Source organism: Camponotus vicinus, unplaced genomic scaffold (assembly GCF_025532165.1).
Source record: "Camponotus vicinus isolate PSW18456_S1 unplaced genomic scaffold, iyCamVici1.0 SCAF_12, whole genome shotgun sequence".
Lineage (NCBI taxonomy): Eukaryota > Metazoa > Arthropoda > Insecta > Hymenoptera > Formicidae > Camponotus > Camponotus vicinus.
Window position 1 is genome coordinate 4,635,745 of NW_028141948.1, and position 17,109 is coordinate 4,652,853.

General features: G+C 33.4%; 1 protein-coding gene and 1 pseudogene across 1 annotated transcript; both read left to right on the forward strand.

Annotated features, from left to right (window-relative positions):
* The first annotated feature begins 1,506 nt into the window (after positions 1 to 1,506).
* Positions 1,507 to 4,709, forward strand: LOC145963159 (uncharacterized; annotated as a pseudogene).
* Positions 4,710 to 14,382: 9,673 nt separating this feature from the next.
* Positions 14,383 to 16,584, forward strand: LOC145963160 (uncharacterized). Its single transcript, XM_083084851.1, has 5 exons — positions 14,383 to 14,521; positions 15,199 to 15,348; positions 15,587 to 15,761; positions 15,835 to 16,025; positions 16,097 to 16,584. The coding sequence occupies exons 1-5, from the start codon at positions 14,383 to 14,385 to the stop codon at positions 16,582 to 16,584; spliced, it is 1,143 nt and encodes a 380-aa protein (XP_082940977.1).
* The last annotated feature ends 525 nt before the right edge of the window (positions 16,585 to 17,109 follow it).

Genomic DNA, 17,109 nt, shown 5'->3' on the forward strand with positions numbered 1-17,109 from the left:
TAACTACATATCTTCAACAGTTATAGGACATTCACGGCTGTTAGACAAAAATATATCGACGAATATAATGTTTCACTGAAATCCGAACAGTCTGCAAATACTACGTCGGAGTCGGAGACGCTGTCAGGTATCCATGGTAAATATGCAATATTTGTTATAATTTTTTTGTTATGATTTAAACGCATTTATATCCTAAACGTGACAAAATAAATTCACTGTATTGTTGTTAATACAAATATAAATTTCCTTATCAATAAAAACTCTTTTAAAATCGCTGAGCGAAGCCCGATTTCTTGTATTTTAAAGCATAGAATAGATAATGATAAACAATAAAAATGGTTCATTAATTTTTGTAGACACAGATCAATCGACGGCAACTGAATTACCTGAAGATCAATCGACAGAACATAGACCGTGTACAAGTTCAGCAGATAATACTTTTTTTATATATCGTCTAGTATTCGCATAATATTATTTAATATTGAAATTTTAATTCTTCTTAAAAAAATGATAACTTTTATAAAATGATAACTTTTTTCTGTAGTGTATCGTGTAATTTTCAAAACCTTTTTATAAAAACAAATTAATAAGAAACAATACTTTTTTACAGGAAAAAATGAAGTGCAATCTCCACTTCAGGAATCAGAAATAAAAGAAAAAAATATATTTACTTGTTTCTTTTGTAATCAATCGCGAAAAAAGCAACAAGGAAAAGTACTTCCTTTAGTCCAATCCGCAAATGATATATTAATAGAAAAAATTGTAACAAATGCAACTGCTTTGAACGATACTGCCACGTTAGATAAAATTACAGATTTAGGAACGAATCGCGTTATTTATTATCATAATAATTGTAAACTGACTTATTTTAAAAAAAATATTACAGCTCAGAATCCTAAACAGTCCGACTGGTATATCGCGAGAGAAGTTCATGATTTAGTAAATAATGAACTTTTTGTTTTAATTGCAGATAACGCTATTAAAAATAAACAATGCTATTCATTAAAGTTTCTCGTGGAATACTCAAAAAATGCATTGTATAATTTATATTCTGAACAATATGAAACTTTTGAATCGAGTATAACAAGTAATTATTTATTAGAAAAATTAAAAAAAAGATTTGGCGATGAATTACAAGTAATAACTATGCACAATAAAAAAATTATAGCTCCACGAGAAGGAAGCGTTATATCTGAAGAGACTTTTAGTCAATTTGAGGAGTCCGAAATATTGGAACGTGCGTCATTTATTTTAAGAAAAAAAATATTGTCTATTAAAAGAAAGCCTTTACCTGCAACAATTACAGCTTTAGACCTGATTAAGGGAGAATGCGAAATTCCTGAAGATATTTTGCAATTTGTACGCTCATTAATTTGCGGTAATGATTCCAGGACTGTGAAAAGCTGTGATTGTGCACGTAAAGTAGAGTCGATATCACAAGATTTAGTTTACGTTATCCATCATGGAAAAATTAAAACGTCGAAACAAATTACACTCGGAATCACTATGAAAAGCATTACAAGTAGTCGTAAGGTGTTAGATATACTTAATAAGTACGGCCAGTATTGTAGTTATAACATGATTGAAGAATTAAAAACAGAAGCGACGTTTTCAACTTTAAGTAAATCGATTATCTGTCCCGAAGATGTTCAATTATCTCCGTATTATTGTACGGGTGTCGCATTTGACAATTATGATCGATTCGTAGAAACTTGTAGCGGCAAAAATATATTGCATGACACTGTAGGAATAATTTATCAAAATGTACGATCAAATGTTTCCGATGCACGCGAACCCGAAATAGAAATTGTTAATGCACCTCCGGCAAAAAGGAGAAGAACTTTGGACGTTATATCTACGGAATTAATTTCTTATTCAAAAAAACCCAAACTTATTGAAAATTTACTACCTCTTGATAGCGAATTACGTATTATTAATGATATTAATTATAATTTTTTTCAACAGTTAGATGTAATATGGGTTATATCACACTTTTTAAAAATCGCAAATACGCCTATGTGGGTCGGGTTCAATAGTAAAATTATGGAAGATCAGTCAGTTAAACAAAAAGTGTCTTATTTAACTCCGATTAATGAATCGCCTACAAATGTTAATGTCGTGTATGAAACAATGCGACAAAGCCAAAAAATAGCTGAAGAGTGTACACAAGAGTACATACAAGTTACGTACGATTTAGCTATCGCTAAAGTAGCTTATCAAATACAATCAACCGAAAAACCGAAGTTCAATAATCTTTTTATTCACCTTGGCAGTTTTCATATAATGATGGCGTATTTCAAAGCTGTTGGTAAATTTATTGATGAATGCGGGTTAACATACATAATGGTTGAATGTGGATTATTGGCTGCCGGTTCGGTTAATGGATTTGTAAGCGGTAAACATTTTAATCGTTGCAAGCGTTTACATCCGTTAGTAGTTCTAGGATTGCGATCGTTACTATTTGGAGATTTTTTACATAAACAAGCAAAAACCATCGAAGTCGATTTGGTCGAGGTTCTTAAACAATTTCAGTCAAATAAATTGTTAAATTTTAAAATTGAAAATAGAACACTGAACAATTTGTTAAGGGACTTTTTAAATTACGAAAGCCAAACTTTAAATGGAGACTTTGGTAAAACTGCACAATTTTATGCAATGTACATTTCCTTCGTTAATTATTATCTAATGTTTACACGAAGCATACGTGTAGGAGATTTCGAACTTTTTAAAAAAGTAATTCCAAAAATGGTAAATTTATTTTTTATATTTAACCAGGGAAATTATTCTCGATGGCTTTTAAAATATCATAATTTATTAAAAGTTCATTTAACTCATCCAGGCCTAGAGAATGATTTCAAAAATGGATACTTCGGCGTGAAAAGGACCGACAAACCATTCTCAAGAACGCCTGTCGACTTAACATTAGAACAGACAATTAATGTCGATGCTTCGAGACGATTAACTGGTATAACGCATTTTACCAACTCAATTTCAGCGCGTCAAAGATAGTCCAAAAGCCACAGCATTCGATCAACGGTGGTATCGCATACGTATGATATAACTGGTTTAAAAAAAGCGCAGGATATCACAGGAGATTTAGAAAAACACCAAATTCAGAAAGATTCTATTCAATTACAAAATTTTATAAGTATGCTAAAACAAAATATAAACCCTTTTAACAGTGTAGATACTCAGAGCGATCTTTTATACAATATTGCTACGGGCCGAGCAGCGTCGCAAGAAGTATGTGATTTTTTATTAAATGTTGAGAGAAACGGCCATCAGTTAAGAGAAACATTCATTTCCGAGTGTGCTGCTTCAGCAAACAGATTTGAATTAACAATAAAACAAAATAAAATACTAAATTTTGCTAATTCAGCTGAAAAAAAAATAAATAACAAAGTTCAAGAAGTGCGATTACAGCGTGATTTATTTGGTCGCATGTTAGCAATTTAAATTAATGAAAATACAGATATCGAAAAAATTCTCACTTATCCTTTAACGCCTGTTCCAATGTCTATGTGTCACTTGGATGGATCGATATTTAAAACAGATAAGTCCGTTTTATTAAAAGCATTAGAAAAGAATGTTCAAAGCAAAGCCCCGACATACACAGACGTTTGCTTAATAGATGGGTTCTTTCTCGTGCATTGTATAAAAGATTTGCCGAAAACTTTCGGAAGCGTTTAAAAAAAAATACTTCAAATGGTGACCAATAACAAAGCTCATGAAATACATGTAATTTTTAATAGGTATTGGTCACCTTCTATAAAAGATTACGAAAGATCTCTTCGAGGCGGTATCTCTGCTGATCGTAATTATGTGATTTCGGAACCAGATCAAACACGACCGACAGATTTCGTAAAAGAGTTGAAAAATAGTAAATTCAAAGAAGCTCTAGTGAATTTTTTGATTGTGCATTGGCAAAGTAATGAAATAGTACCATTTTTAAGCAATAAAAAAATTTTACTTAACTTTGATCAATGTTATCAATATGAAGTTGAAAATGAGTGCGTTTTATTTTCAGTCAATGATAATTATACAATAAAATCTCACGAAGAGGCTGATACAAAAATTGTTTATCATGCATGTAATATTGAGCCAACAGCTAACATTATAATCAAATGCTCCGACACAGATATTCTTATTATAATGTTAGCAAATATGAATCGCGTACAAAATGGTAATAAAATTTGGATACAAACGGGGATTTGGAACAAACAGCGCATTATTGATGTCTCAACATTGTATGAAGAATTAGGTGATTTGTTTTGTAAATCTTTGGCAGGATTTCACGCGTTGACTGGATGTGATTTCAATCCGGCATTATTTCGTAAAGGAAAACAACGACCTTTGCAATTATTAACAAAATCTGAACAATTTCAGAAAGCGTTCGATGAAATAGGTTCCGAAAATTGCGACATAGTGAATGTATTTCCAATTCTGGAAAAATTTATTTGTAATTTGTATAATTTTAAATCTCTCGATTCCGTTAATAGCGTTCGATTTGCATTATTTTTAAAAACCTACAAATGTAATAATTTAGATGAACCATTTGAGAAAAAGAAAATTCAGAATTTTGATGCTTCGTCTTTACCTCCTTGTCACGAAGAATTCAAACAGCATTTATTCAGAGCAATGTATATTGCTACAATATGGAGAAATGCATACAAAAAAATACCGACATCTTTAATACCAGAGGATTATGAATGGATAAAATTAGATAATAAATATCAATTTAAATGGTTTGAGGGACAGCAGTTGCCAAGCACTGTAAAAGATGTTGTGATTGATGCGGAAACAACTGAAGGTAAAAGCCTTTCTACATACATGATATGATGTAGTTTTACATTTTAATACATAATATCTATATATATATTGTTCAAATTGTATTTCAGGTGACGGTATAGAAATCGATTTGGAGGAAGAAACCGATTCCGACAGCGAGGAGGACCTGCAATACGATGAGTCCAGTGCTGGCGAAATCGAAAAAGAGCTGCGTGATTAATTTTTTTTATTTATAAAAATATAATTAAAATAAAAATATATTAAATTAAACTTATTTTTATTAACTTATTTTGAAAGGCCAAAAGAGATTCATGCATGTACCTTATTATTTTCAGTTACTATTTTATACTTAAAAGTTAAGAGCGGCGAGCGGTCGCTAAGAATGCTGAAGCTACAGCGCGACCTTTGTAACCGTCTGCCTTGATTTTATCCCCCAGTAATCAGTCTGCCATTTTGCATACAGCTTTTTAAAGTTATAAACTACTACTACAAAAAACTTCTATTCGTGTACCTTATGATTTTTTTTTCCTGAAATTTTACGCTACTTTGAAGCGGTCTGTCGGCTCTTTCCTCTTGCCTCTAGGAAACAGTCTGCCAGCATTTTTTCATGTATTAACGCAATAAATAATAGATTTTCGCGGAACTTTCATCCTTGTACCTTATGATATTTTTCGCCTATAAATTTGTCATCTTTGACCGCCCGCCCTCGCCTTAAGCCCCGGGACCGCCCTGGCAGACTGGTGACTCAGTGCTTAGCTACACTAATGGATCCTTTTCAGGTATAAATACTTCGCGTACCTGATGAAGGTACATTTTTATGTAGCCAGCTCTTAGTCTATAACTCTCGCATCGTTTTTATACATACATACGTACATACATACGTACATACCATACACACACACACACACACACACACACACACACACACACACACACACACACACACACACACTCACTCACACACACACACATATATATATATATATATATATATATATATATATATATATATATATTACATACTATTAACTGTGCGTAATCTCTTTTGTTTTAATACATATTATGAATTCGAATAATTGATCATATGAGAAAAAAAATTATTTCACACTGAAAATGTTTATCATAAAATTTTGCGAGACGTCTTTATATGTGCGTGACGACACACATATATGTATAAAGATGGCTCGCAAAATTTTATGATAAATAAATATTTTTAGTGTGAAATAGTTTTTTCTCATATGATCAATTATTCGAATTCATAATATGTATTAAAACAAAAGACATTACGCGCAGTTAATAATATGTAATAAAACAATTAATAAACCCATAATATGTTCTCATACTTTTGATCCACAATTATGGATCTAGTCCGGACACGCACCAATCGATGGTTTTACCATGGCATCGAAAAGTGGATCTGGCTATGTAGTTCCGTCGGCTCTAAAATGGATCTACGGGGCGCCACTGCGCGGCTTAGTGAAACCGTCACACGAAAAATAACGGCATGGCCCCTCTTAGGCTTCTCTCTGGTGTAAACATGTAACGAACATCACTTTTAGGGAGTTATAACTACGATTGTTACTATACCAGATTAACGTTGTCGTGTAAACGTACTCACTGTGTGCACGAAAGTGTCTAGGGATATTGTAATTGGAAAGCACCCACTGTGTCTGACACTGTGCCACACAGTAGGCTTGTTCGCGTCGCATGCTCCAATGTACACCAGAGAACACTTGGATCACAGGTAAAATGGCGGTTAGAGCAGATGAGTTTATGTGCACCAACGCTTGGTGACACGAACGGACTTGAGGCATTTCCCCTTCCTTTTTTGCTTCCAACCAATCGTACATTACAATCGGCCATCCATCAATTCATATTTTATATATTACGCATGCGCGCACGTTTGCCCCAACTGCACCACCTTCGAAGGTGAGGCAAATGGAGCATCCTAATTGCTCCATAGAGTATGTTCTATCGCGACGCGAACACCTAGTCGTCATATTAGTTCCGGTGACGCGAACGTATTGGAGCGCATTGAAGTGAGTAGGAGTATGTTGGGGCATGCGACGCGAACAAACCTAGTGTCGCCTGTGTGGCGACACTAGGTTTGTTCGCGTCGCATGCCCCAACATACTCCTACTCACTTCAATGCGCTCCAATACGTTCGCGTCACCGGAACTAATATGACGACTAGGTGTTCGCGTCGCGATAGCTAATATACAGGGTGTCCTTGCTGGAAAGCACCCTAATAACACTTTTCAAGATATATACACATATAGTTACATTTTATATATTATGTATACAGGGTGTCCCTGAATGGTCTGTACAAACTTTGTGAATAAGTTCCAGGGACCTAAACAAGCAGAAAATGTCCCATAAACATGGGGTCCGAAACGCTTGCTTCTGGAGTTACGACGGTTCGAAGTTCTCCTGCAATAGCTGGAGAAATTATCACGTCAAATCGCATAGGTGTTACAAAACTGTGTTTATTTATTTCCTCGGTTTTGCCACGGACATAACAGGACAGTACACTTGCTATAGCAAATGCTCGAAATGGCCTCCGTTAGATTCCAAGGAAGCCTGCGTACGTCGCCGCATTGTCTGGCGAACCGTCCATTTCCACCGGCACGGCCATACACCAGATGGATATCTGCCAGTTCATCAAATGAATAATTTGATTCATTCATGTTTTTAAACACAGTTTTGTAACACCTATGCCATTTGACGTGATAATTTCTCCAACTATTGCAGGAAAACTTCGAACCGTCGTAACTCCAGAAGCAAGCGTTTCCGACCCCATGTTTATGGGACATTTTCTGCTTGTTTAGGTCCCTGGAACTTATTCACAAAGTTTGTACAGACCATTCAGGGACACCCTGTATATTAGCTATATTGTATTATTGTAAATACAAATTATATATATGTATATATATATATATATATATATATAATTTATATTTACAATAATACAATCCAAATTAATAAAATAATATAAAAAAAATACTCAAAGAATTCAAAGGAGCACCTGTGTATATATTTGTACATAAAAAACATTAAATAATAAACTTCTGTTAATATTTATTATAATTATTTTATTGAACACATAAAATGCGAACTGCGAAGAGTAACATGGTGTAGAAAGGTGGCAGTAAGGTGTAGAATTCAGTACATAGGCGGAGGACAATAAAACTTCTATCCACATTCCATTTGGTTATTATGTCCGACGTCTATGGGTTACCGTAGTACATAGGTTTCGGGTACACGAATGATTGAAAGTATATAAAGAAGTTAGCAGTCTAGGGTATAGTATATGTCTATGGTTGCAATAGATATTTCATTCTCCTCACCCTTTGGACTTCACCCCCGCAGCAATATGCTCTGTCCTGGGCAGCGATCATGTAATTTTTCCCCTAGGGCGGAAAGGCGAAAAGTGAAAAGTTTCACGTGAACTCATGATCATGTAACTCGACAAAACGTGGAAATGTGAAACTTTTCTCGTGAACTTTTTCGCCATCAAATTTGCTGGCGGAAAAGTGAAAATCTAGTAACTTTGTAATATATATCTATTGTGTTACTACTGTGAGATACAAGAAACGGTTATATTTGTAAAGGTATGGTGTTTACAAATAAATCATCAATGAATCATTTTCGCGGTTTACAAATCTAGTAATATTAATAATTTTGTAATCTATAGGTTTTAGTCTCCGCCTTTGGTAATTTCACTTTTCACGGATTTAACTATATAATCGCACAGTGATTCGTGAAAAAGTTCACGTGAAATCATTGAGTGAAAAGTGAAAAGTGAAAAATTCCGCTCAAAATTACATGATCGATGGCCAGTATTTCTTATGTCCATGGTTAGTAAGGAAATCAACCAATCAGAATTCTTACGTTTTCTTACGTTTTAATATGGCTGCCTTACTACTCAATCGTGATTGGTCGATTTCCTTATTGACTACGTTTTACTGCTTACGTTTTTTTGTGTGCCATGGCCTTTAAGGCTTTCGCACATGAAATTCCATAAGCACGTAAGACATAAGCGTAAGGAAATCGACCAATCACGGTCGAGTTTTGACCCCTTGGAGGGGCTAATACTTGTTACGTTTACGTCTTACGTGCTTATGGAATTTCATGTGTGATGGCCATTAAGAAGATAACTTCTAATGAGACATTCGATTAAGGGCCCTGGCACACAAAAATACGTAAGCAGTAAGACGTGAATAGTAAAAAAATCAACAAATCGGAACTCTTACGTATTAATATGGCTGCCTTAATATGGCTGTTCAATCGTGATTGGTCAATTTGCTTACTGACTACATTTCACTGCTTACGTATTTTTGTGTGCCAAGGCCCTAACGTAAATTAACCTGAATACACTGAATTATATATAAACTGGAATGGGAACTGCCATTGTAAATACATAAGCAGAGAGGGAGCCTGAGATAGATAGATCTTCAGGGCAGTGTGTCGCTCATACGCATATACGCACATGCGCACATCTTGGACAGTACAAGCAAATCTAAAAGGACGAAATGAGACACCATGCCCTGAAGATTGTTCTCTCTCGGCTCGCGAAAAACTCATAAGGGGGTCAATTGTGTATTACATTATTAAGTGAAAATTACAAAAGTGACCAAATTTACTAGATGTTGACTAATGAAATTATAAATATTCTAGTACATTTGCTCACTTTTGTAATTTTCACCAAGTTGTGTGATACACAATTGACCCCCAGTTCTCATTTCAGTTTATATAGTTCAGTATAGTATAATTCAGTGCCTGAATATTGGTTTCTACCAACTATTTGCTCAGGTTTAAACGTATATAAACTGAGTTCATATTGAAACGGTCAATTTTGGCCGTTTAGAAATAGTTAAACTACGGTTAAGAAATATAACTAGCATTTACTATAATTTCAAACATGACATATAACCTTATATTGTCATCTTTGGATTACGAAAATATAAAATTAAATAGAAGAGAAAGAGAACATCCCACATAGCATACCCACATAGAAATTGGCATCCAGTGGATGTCCATTAAACCTCCATAGCTCCATAGAACATCTATCTCCATGGTGGAAGTCAGATAGACGTCTATTAGAGATCTATTAAACCGCCATAGCTCTTTGGGATGTTTACATCCACGGTGGAAATCAGACAGACGTTCATCGAACATCTATATATCCTACCTTCATAATAAATATCTTCTACAAATCTCTTATAGATGTCCATTAGACAATTATTATGGATGCCCACACGGAACATGACATCCATTGGAGGTCCATATAACCTCCATACCTCCATGCGACCTCTATCTCCACGGTGGATGTTCAATGGATCTCTAATAGAAATCCATATTATCTCCATGGTAGATGTCGTTTGTAAATCCATCATGGATGTCCATTAGACGTCGGTTATGGATGTATGATAGATGTGTACACATTTTTCTTAACATAAAGTAAAAATGTAATTTCTAAGTATTCTTTAAAATTCTCACCTAGTATTTTGAGAATATATTGAAAATTTGTAGTATTCCATATTTTATTTTTAGCATTTTAAAAATTTTTACACAAAATTTAAATTTTTATTAAAAACTTTTAATAAATTCTAAATATCTCTATAATTAACAAAATTTTAATACTAAAAAGATTTTCTTTGATGCTAAAATTTTTTTACATAATTTATAATATATGTTAATTATTATATTAGAAAATAGAAAACCTTTAATTTTTTAATTAAAAGTAAAGATAGCTAAATTTATTATACATAATTGTATTTCGTAAAATTATGGTAGCTCTTGTTAATATAATTATTTTCTTGTTAATATAATTATTTAAAAAAAAAATTGTTATAGTTTCACAGACTATAATCCGGACATAATTAAAATATTAAACGTTAGCATAAAATATTATTGCTAAATGCGATATCGAGCATTCACCTCATTAAGTCCAAGAACCACCAGCGAATACGCCAATAAACGCGGAAGTGCAACGAAGGATTTCGACACCAAATCATCTTCGCTTGCACTTCAATTTGACCGCACCATGACCCCGGGTCATGTTACTAAGCGGTCCCCCTCTCAAAAAACCTCGTCAAACAAGAGTTTAAATACGAACCACCGGAGGAGCACGGGACAGTCGAAACACAAGTGTAATCAGTGTTAAGCGCGAACCGATAACGCGTTATAAGAAAATTGTTTTAAAGATTACTATCAAAGACGAAGGACAAGGCGGAAAGACTCAACTAAATCAGCGCAGAAATAAGAAAGGCTCCTCTACAAATTAATGTATATTCTGAAGATTAGAATACAAGGTATTATTAGAACAAAAAATATTTTAAATCATTGAAGCAGCCGACACCCCGGCTCCTGATCCTCGGCGGCCTGAGATATTTTATATCTTCCGACTGCTCTCCACATCCCGTGCCGCTTCCGGGCACAACAAAATAAATAAAATACATTAAACAATTTTTAAACAAATTATGTTTTTTATTAATTATTTTTCCTAATATTTGTAAATATCTTTTATTACTTTATCTTATATCTCACTAATAATTATAATGGAAGTAAAATTTCACTGTAAAATCAGTAATCGCGCTAGTTCGTTCGTTTACCGCTATGGTGCGCTCTTTTTCTCGTACTTGAGATTTAGTCATGAGAATTATATAAAGCTTGCAAAAGGCGACAGATAAAATTAAAAGTATTACTTCGATCTAATTTCTGATACAGTTTCAATAGAGGAACTTCAGATATTAAATCGATTTTATAAGTCGGACAAGTAAATGTCCGGCCAATAAACGAAAATGATCCGTTCATTATCTACTTAAGATGCATGTTCAATACGCACCTAAATATAAATAAAATTTTTAATTTTATACGAAGTAAATAAATTATAATCTAATATTATTGATTAAAACAGTCAATATTACTAATACATTTCATGAAATATTACAGAGTGTGTATGAATGCATTATTTTATTAATTTCATGAAAAAGTAAACGTTTAACGAATAAAAGAAGAAAATGTATTTTATTTTAAACGGCTTTTAAACGCTTTTTTTTATCAGAAAAGAAACGTATCTCTTAACGTTTTTGAAATGGACATTTTAACCAATCAGAAACGTTTTCAAGAGTCGATTATGAAACGTTTTAAAGAAATTTGTGAGATATTTGTAAAAAGTTTTTGAAACGAATATGTGCTACCTGAGGTTCTAATTAATGTCTATATGATGTCCATATGACGTTCAGAAACGAATTTTTATAATCTCTAGTTAATGTCTATATGACGTCCATGTGGCATTTATGAATACGTCTAATGGATGTCGGATGGAAGTAAGAAATGTGGAACTGTGGATCTCTAATAGATGTCTATAGAAGGTTGCATGGACGTCTAATAGAGGTTTCGAATCTCTATGATGGACGTCTAATGGACATCCATTAGAGGTTTTTGTTCCGTGTGGGTGTATAACAGATTTACACATAAATAAATAATATTTAAGTAGATAATTAATATTATCAAGATTAATATTTGTTTTATCATTAATGAAAATTTAAAAAAATTATGAATCCCTAACAGCACATGATATCATTCGAATATTCTATACTCATACTGTAAATATACGTTACAGATGTAATATACTGAGAATAATCCTATAACATCTCTTGTTATATATTATTTTTCATATATTCTCAGAACATACTTTGCATATCTCCTATTAGTATATTCTTTCTCGTATATTTTCAGGATATTCTATAATATTGCATGTGTTTCCTCATTTTGCCGCTACGCGCGCCACCAAACTCGTACTTAATTTTCGGTGAAATAGATATAAAGGTGTACTAACATGAGTTCCAAAGTTTTTTCTTTTTTCTTTTTAATCAGTTTAATTTATAATAAACTGACTTAATTTAAAATTTTTCATTTGTTTAGTAGTTTAGTTGTTCTGGATTCCTTGTTGGAATTCAAAATATTAAAAAGATTATTTGAAATTAAAATGAGAAATAGTGTGTGCGTTACGCACACATCCATTTATTAAAAGTATTTCTATTACATATATGAATTATACTACAAGATATTCTCAGTATTTACTATTAACTAAAATAGGCGGACATTAGAGCATTCTTAGTATATACCCCTGATGAAAATTAAACGCTTCTCGAAGTGTCAAAGAAGCGTAAACGAACAGAATAAACGCTTCTTAGAAGCTTCATTGACTTCCCATTAATTCTTCGCGATTTTAAATCTTCGTGCATATTTCTCGAACGCTCCATAAAGTGTATACGAAGCATTCCGTTACGCTTCCCTTACGCTTTTATGTTTTCCTTTACGTTTCCCAAACGCTCCATAAAATGTGAACGAAGCACTCCGATACGCTTCCCACATACTTCAATGATTGACATTTAGAAACTCTTCATTTACACTTCCTAAACGCTCCATAAAATGTGAACGAAGCACTGCAATACGCTTCCCGTACATTCAATGATTGACATTTTAGAAACTCTTCATTTACACTCCCTAACCGCTCCATAAAATGTGAACGAAGCACTCCAATACGCTTTCTATACACTTCAATAATTGATTGACTTAGAAACTCTTCATCCACATTTCTTCAACGCTTAAACACTGCACAAAACATGTATGAAATACTTTCCATACACTTTAACAATTTAAAGAAATATTTTTAAGGACGTCAAAGTTTCGCGCGAGCACGCAAGGATCTGTTAGTTCGTTCGTTTACCGCTACGCGACGTGCGATGCGCTATCTTTCTCGTATTTAAGTTTAGTTATGAGAATTATATAAAGTTTACAAAGAGTAACAAATAAGATTACCCACACGGAGCAAAAACCTCTAATGGATGTCCACTAGACGTCTACCATGGAGATTCGAGACCTCCATTAGATGTCCATGAAACGTCCCGTAAGCATCTACTAGACATCCACAGTTCCGCATTTCATACCTCCATTCGACATCCATTAGACGTATTCATAGATGTCATATGTACGTTATATGGAGTAATTATAGATATTGAATGAAGCGTTCATGGATGTCATATGTACGTTATATGGAGTAATTATAGATATTTTGTGGAGCTCTTATGGATGTCAGAAATACGTTATATGGAGTAATTATAGATATTTTGTCGAGCTTTCATGGATGTCATATGTACGTTATATGGAGTAACAAATAGATAATGAACGGATCATTTTCGTTTATTGGCCGGACATTTACTTGTCTGACTTATAAAATCGATTTAATATCTGAAGTTCCTCTATTGAAACTGTATCAGAAATTAGATCGAAGTAATACTTTTAATTTTATCTGTCGCCTTTTGCAAGCTTTATATAATTCTCATGATTAAAACTCAAGTACAAGTAAAATAACGCACCATAGCGGTAAACGAACGAACTAGCGCGATTACTGATTTTACAGTGAAATTTTACTTCCACTGACTATAATTATTAGTCAGATATAAGATAAAGTAAAAAAAAATAATATTTACCAATACTAGGAAAAATAATTAATAAAAATTATTTATGTTAAGAGAAATGTGTACACATCTATCATCCATAACCGACGTCTAATGGACATCCATGATGAATTTACAAACGACATCTACCGTGGAAATAATATGGATTTCTATTAGAGATCCATTGAGCATCCACCGTGGAGATAGAGGTCACATGGAGGTATGGAGCTTATATGGACCTCCAATGGATGTCATGTTCCGTGTAGGTAAAGATATACTTCAATTTAATTTCTGATCTCGATGCAGGAGCTTCAGATATTAAATTGATTTTATAAGTCGGACAAGTAAATGTCTGGCGAATAAACGAAAATAATCCGTTTATTACCTATTTAAAATGTAAAGTGCAATATTAACAGTACAGTATAAATATAGTAGAGTATAAACATTTCATTCGTATTCGCCAATAAGTTTGATGACATTTCATTTACGTTCTTTAAAAATTATATTAAATATTTCCCCTGGCGAAAATAATTATCGGAGCGTAAGTCAAACGTAAGGAAAGAGTAACAGAAGTGTAAACGAAGCTTCTAGGAGGCGTAAATTGAAACAACGAAACGTAAACGAAGTATTAACGCTTCATTTACGTTTCGTTGTTTCAATTTACGCCTCCTAGAAGCTTCGTTTACACGTCGTCTACAATGGCGGTAGGATTAATGGATTAAAGCTGTAACACGTCGTTAGACATCGAAGTAAGCTGGTGTTCCGGTAGTAGGGCGTAGAGTAAGGCTGTAAGCGAAATGGTTCAAATTCATTTCCTACGGTCTACTCCTTTACTCTCAACCAATGAGAGATTGGCAGTAAATAAAGACATTTGATCTAGCGGTGCATCAGTATAGATAATTTTATAGCGCGATATAAACACATGATATAAACACAATGTCAGACACGGAATCTCTTTTTGAAGACTTTAACGAAGATGTTATTAGTGACAGAGAACTAATTGCCATGGTCCGAGCTAACCGGTTTTTGTACGATAAAACCGAAAAGTTGTATGCCAATGGAAATGTGAAAACCGAAGCATGGGTACAGATCGGTGCGAGTCTCACTCACCCACTAGAGGATAAATTTAGTTTGGTTATTTTGAAATGTTTTATAGCGATTTATTGTTAAAATGTAATCTCTGAATGATAATAAATTGTTGATGAACGTGTTTGGCATAATGTAGGAAGTTAGGTTAGGTAATAACTTTTAGGTTATAACTTTAATCACTGTAAAAAGAAAATATAATAAAATTTGTATTTTACTAGAATAAAACGTAATCTACTTGTTAGGTTCTGCTGCTGAGAAAAAATTTTATACCCTGAGGCAACGCTTTGGGAAAGAGCGGAGGAAAGTTGTGCAATCTATGTTGAGGTCTGGAGCTGGAGCGGATCAGTCCACATACACACCAACGTGGCTGCTATACAAAGATCTCACATTCTTGGAGGACATCATCAAACCTAGAAAGTAAGTGTTGTGCTCTAATAAGAAGTTCTGCATGACGAATGCCGATACATAATGAATTGTAATGTGATCGCAGAACCTCATCCAACTACAAATCCAAAGTTTCTGCAAATAGTCAAATGTCAATACTTCGTACATCTTCTTCGTCTACGTCTATGCCTTCTGATGGTCAAGTGATAACACTTCGCACAATTTCTCCCTTCTCTTCAGCATCTGCAAATTCAGACATGTTTAGTCAGAATTCAAACTTGCTTACAAATTTTACAGGTGAGGAGGTTAAAGGATCCATTGCCGAGTCTTTGTAACATAATCTGAAGTATTCTCTGTTACATTTTCAGGTACTGATGAAAGTTCTACAGATGTGTCTGAAGGCCACTTTTCATCGTCTTCTGCAACACCATCTCCTGCAACACCATCTCCAGTAACACCAACTTCTGCAACATCTTCCTCAGTTATCTCGGGGGTTGGAAGCAATAATACAGTTGCACAGGTGCAAAGAGCTATGTCCAACATTAGTACCAAGCGGAAAGTGCCTCCATCTGATTCCTTTGCAATCAAGAAACGGCAGGAAGCAGATGCAGTCAATAAGTCTTTAATCGAGCAGAGCAAGGGATTGACGGAGCTTGCAGCAAAGATTGGTCAAGCAATTATAGCTTCACCTTCACCACAAAATACTCCATCAGTGATTAATAATGTATCTTCTGGTACTCAGGCCATGCTGAGTACCATAGGATTCGCACTAAGTGCAATATCTGAACATGCTCAACTTGAATGCGTCATTGGTATATTGCAATATATCAATGATTTTTCTAAAAAGAGTGAATAAATTCAGTGAGGCATAAGTGATTAGCATTTAGATGGTCTGTGATTTTTATTAATAACTTTTGAGTTTACTTGCTATAATTTCGTAAGTGATAATTCTAATTATTATGATTTTTTTTCGAAAACCAAAGAAATATTTTATTTATATGTACACGGTTTTGTTATTATTACTATAAGAAATAACTTAAAAATAACATGAAAATACTCGTATTTTTTAGAAACAAAAATATTTTATTTTTGAGTTGCTATAATTTCGTAAGTGATAATTCTAATTATTATTTTTTTTCGAAAACCAAAGAAATATTTTATTTATATGTACACGGTTTTGTTATTATTACTATAAGAAATAACTATAAAAAATAACATGAAAATACTCGTATTTTTTAGAAACAAAAATATTTTATTGTAAAAATGTTTTATTACAAAAATATAAAGTTTAATTATAATATAAAATAAATTATATTAATATCATATTACACGCAATATACTTTTTCTTATAAACATATATGGAATTATATAAGCACATGTG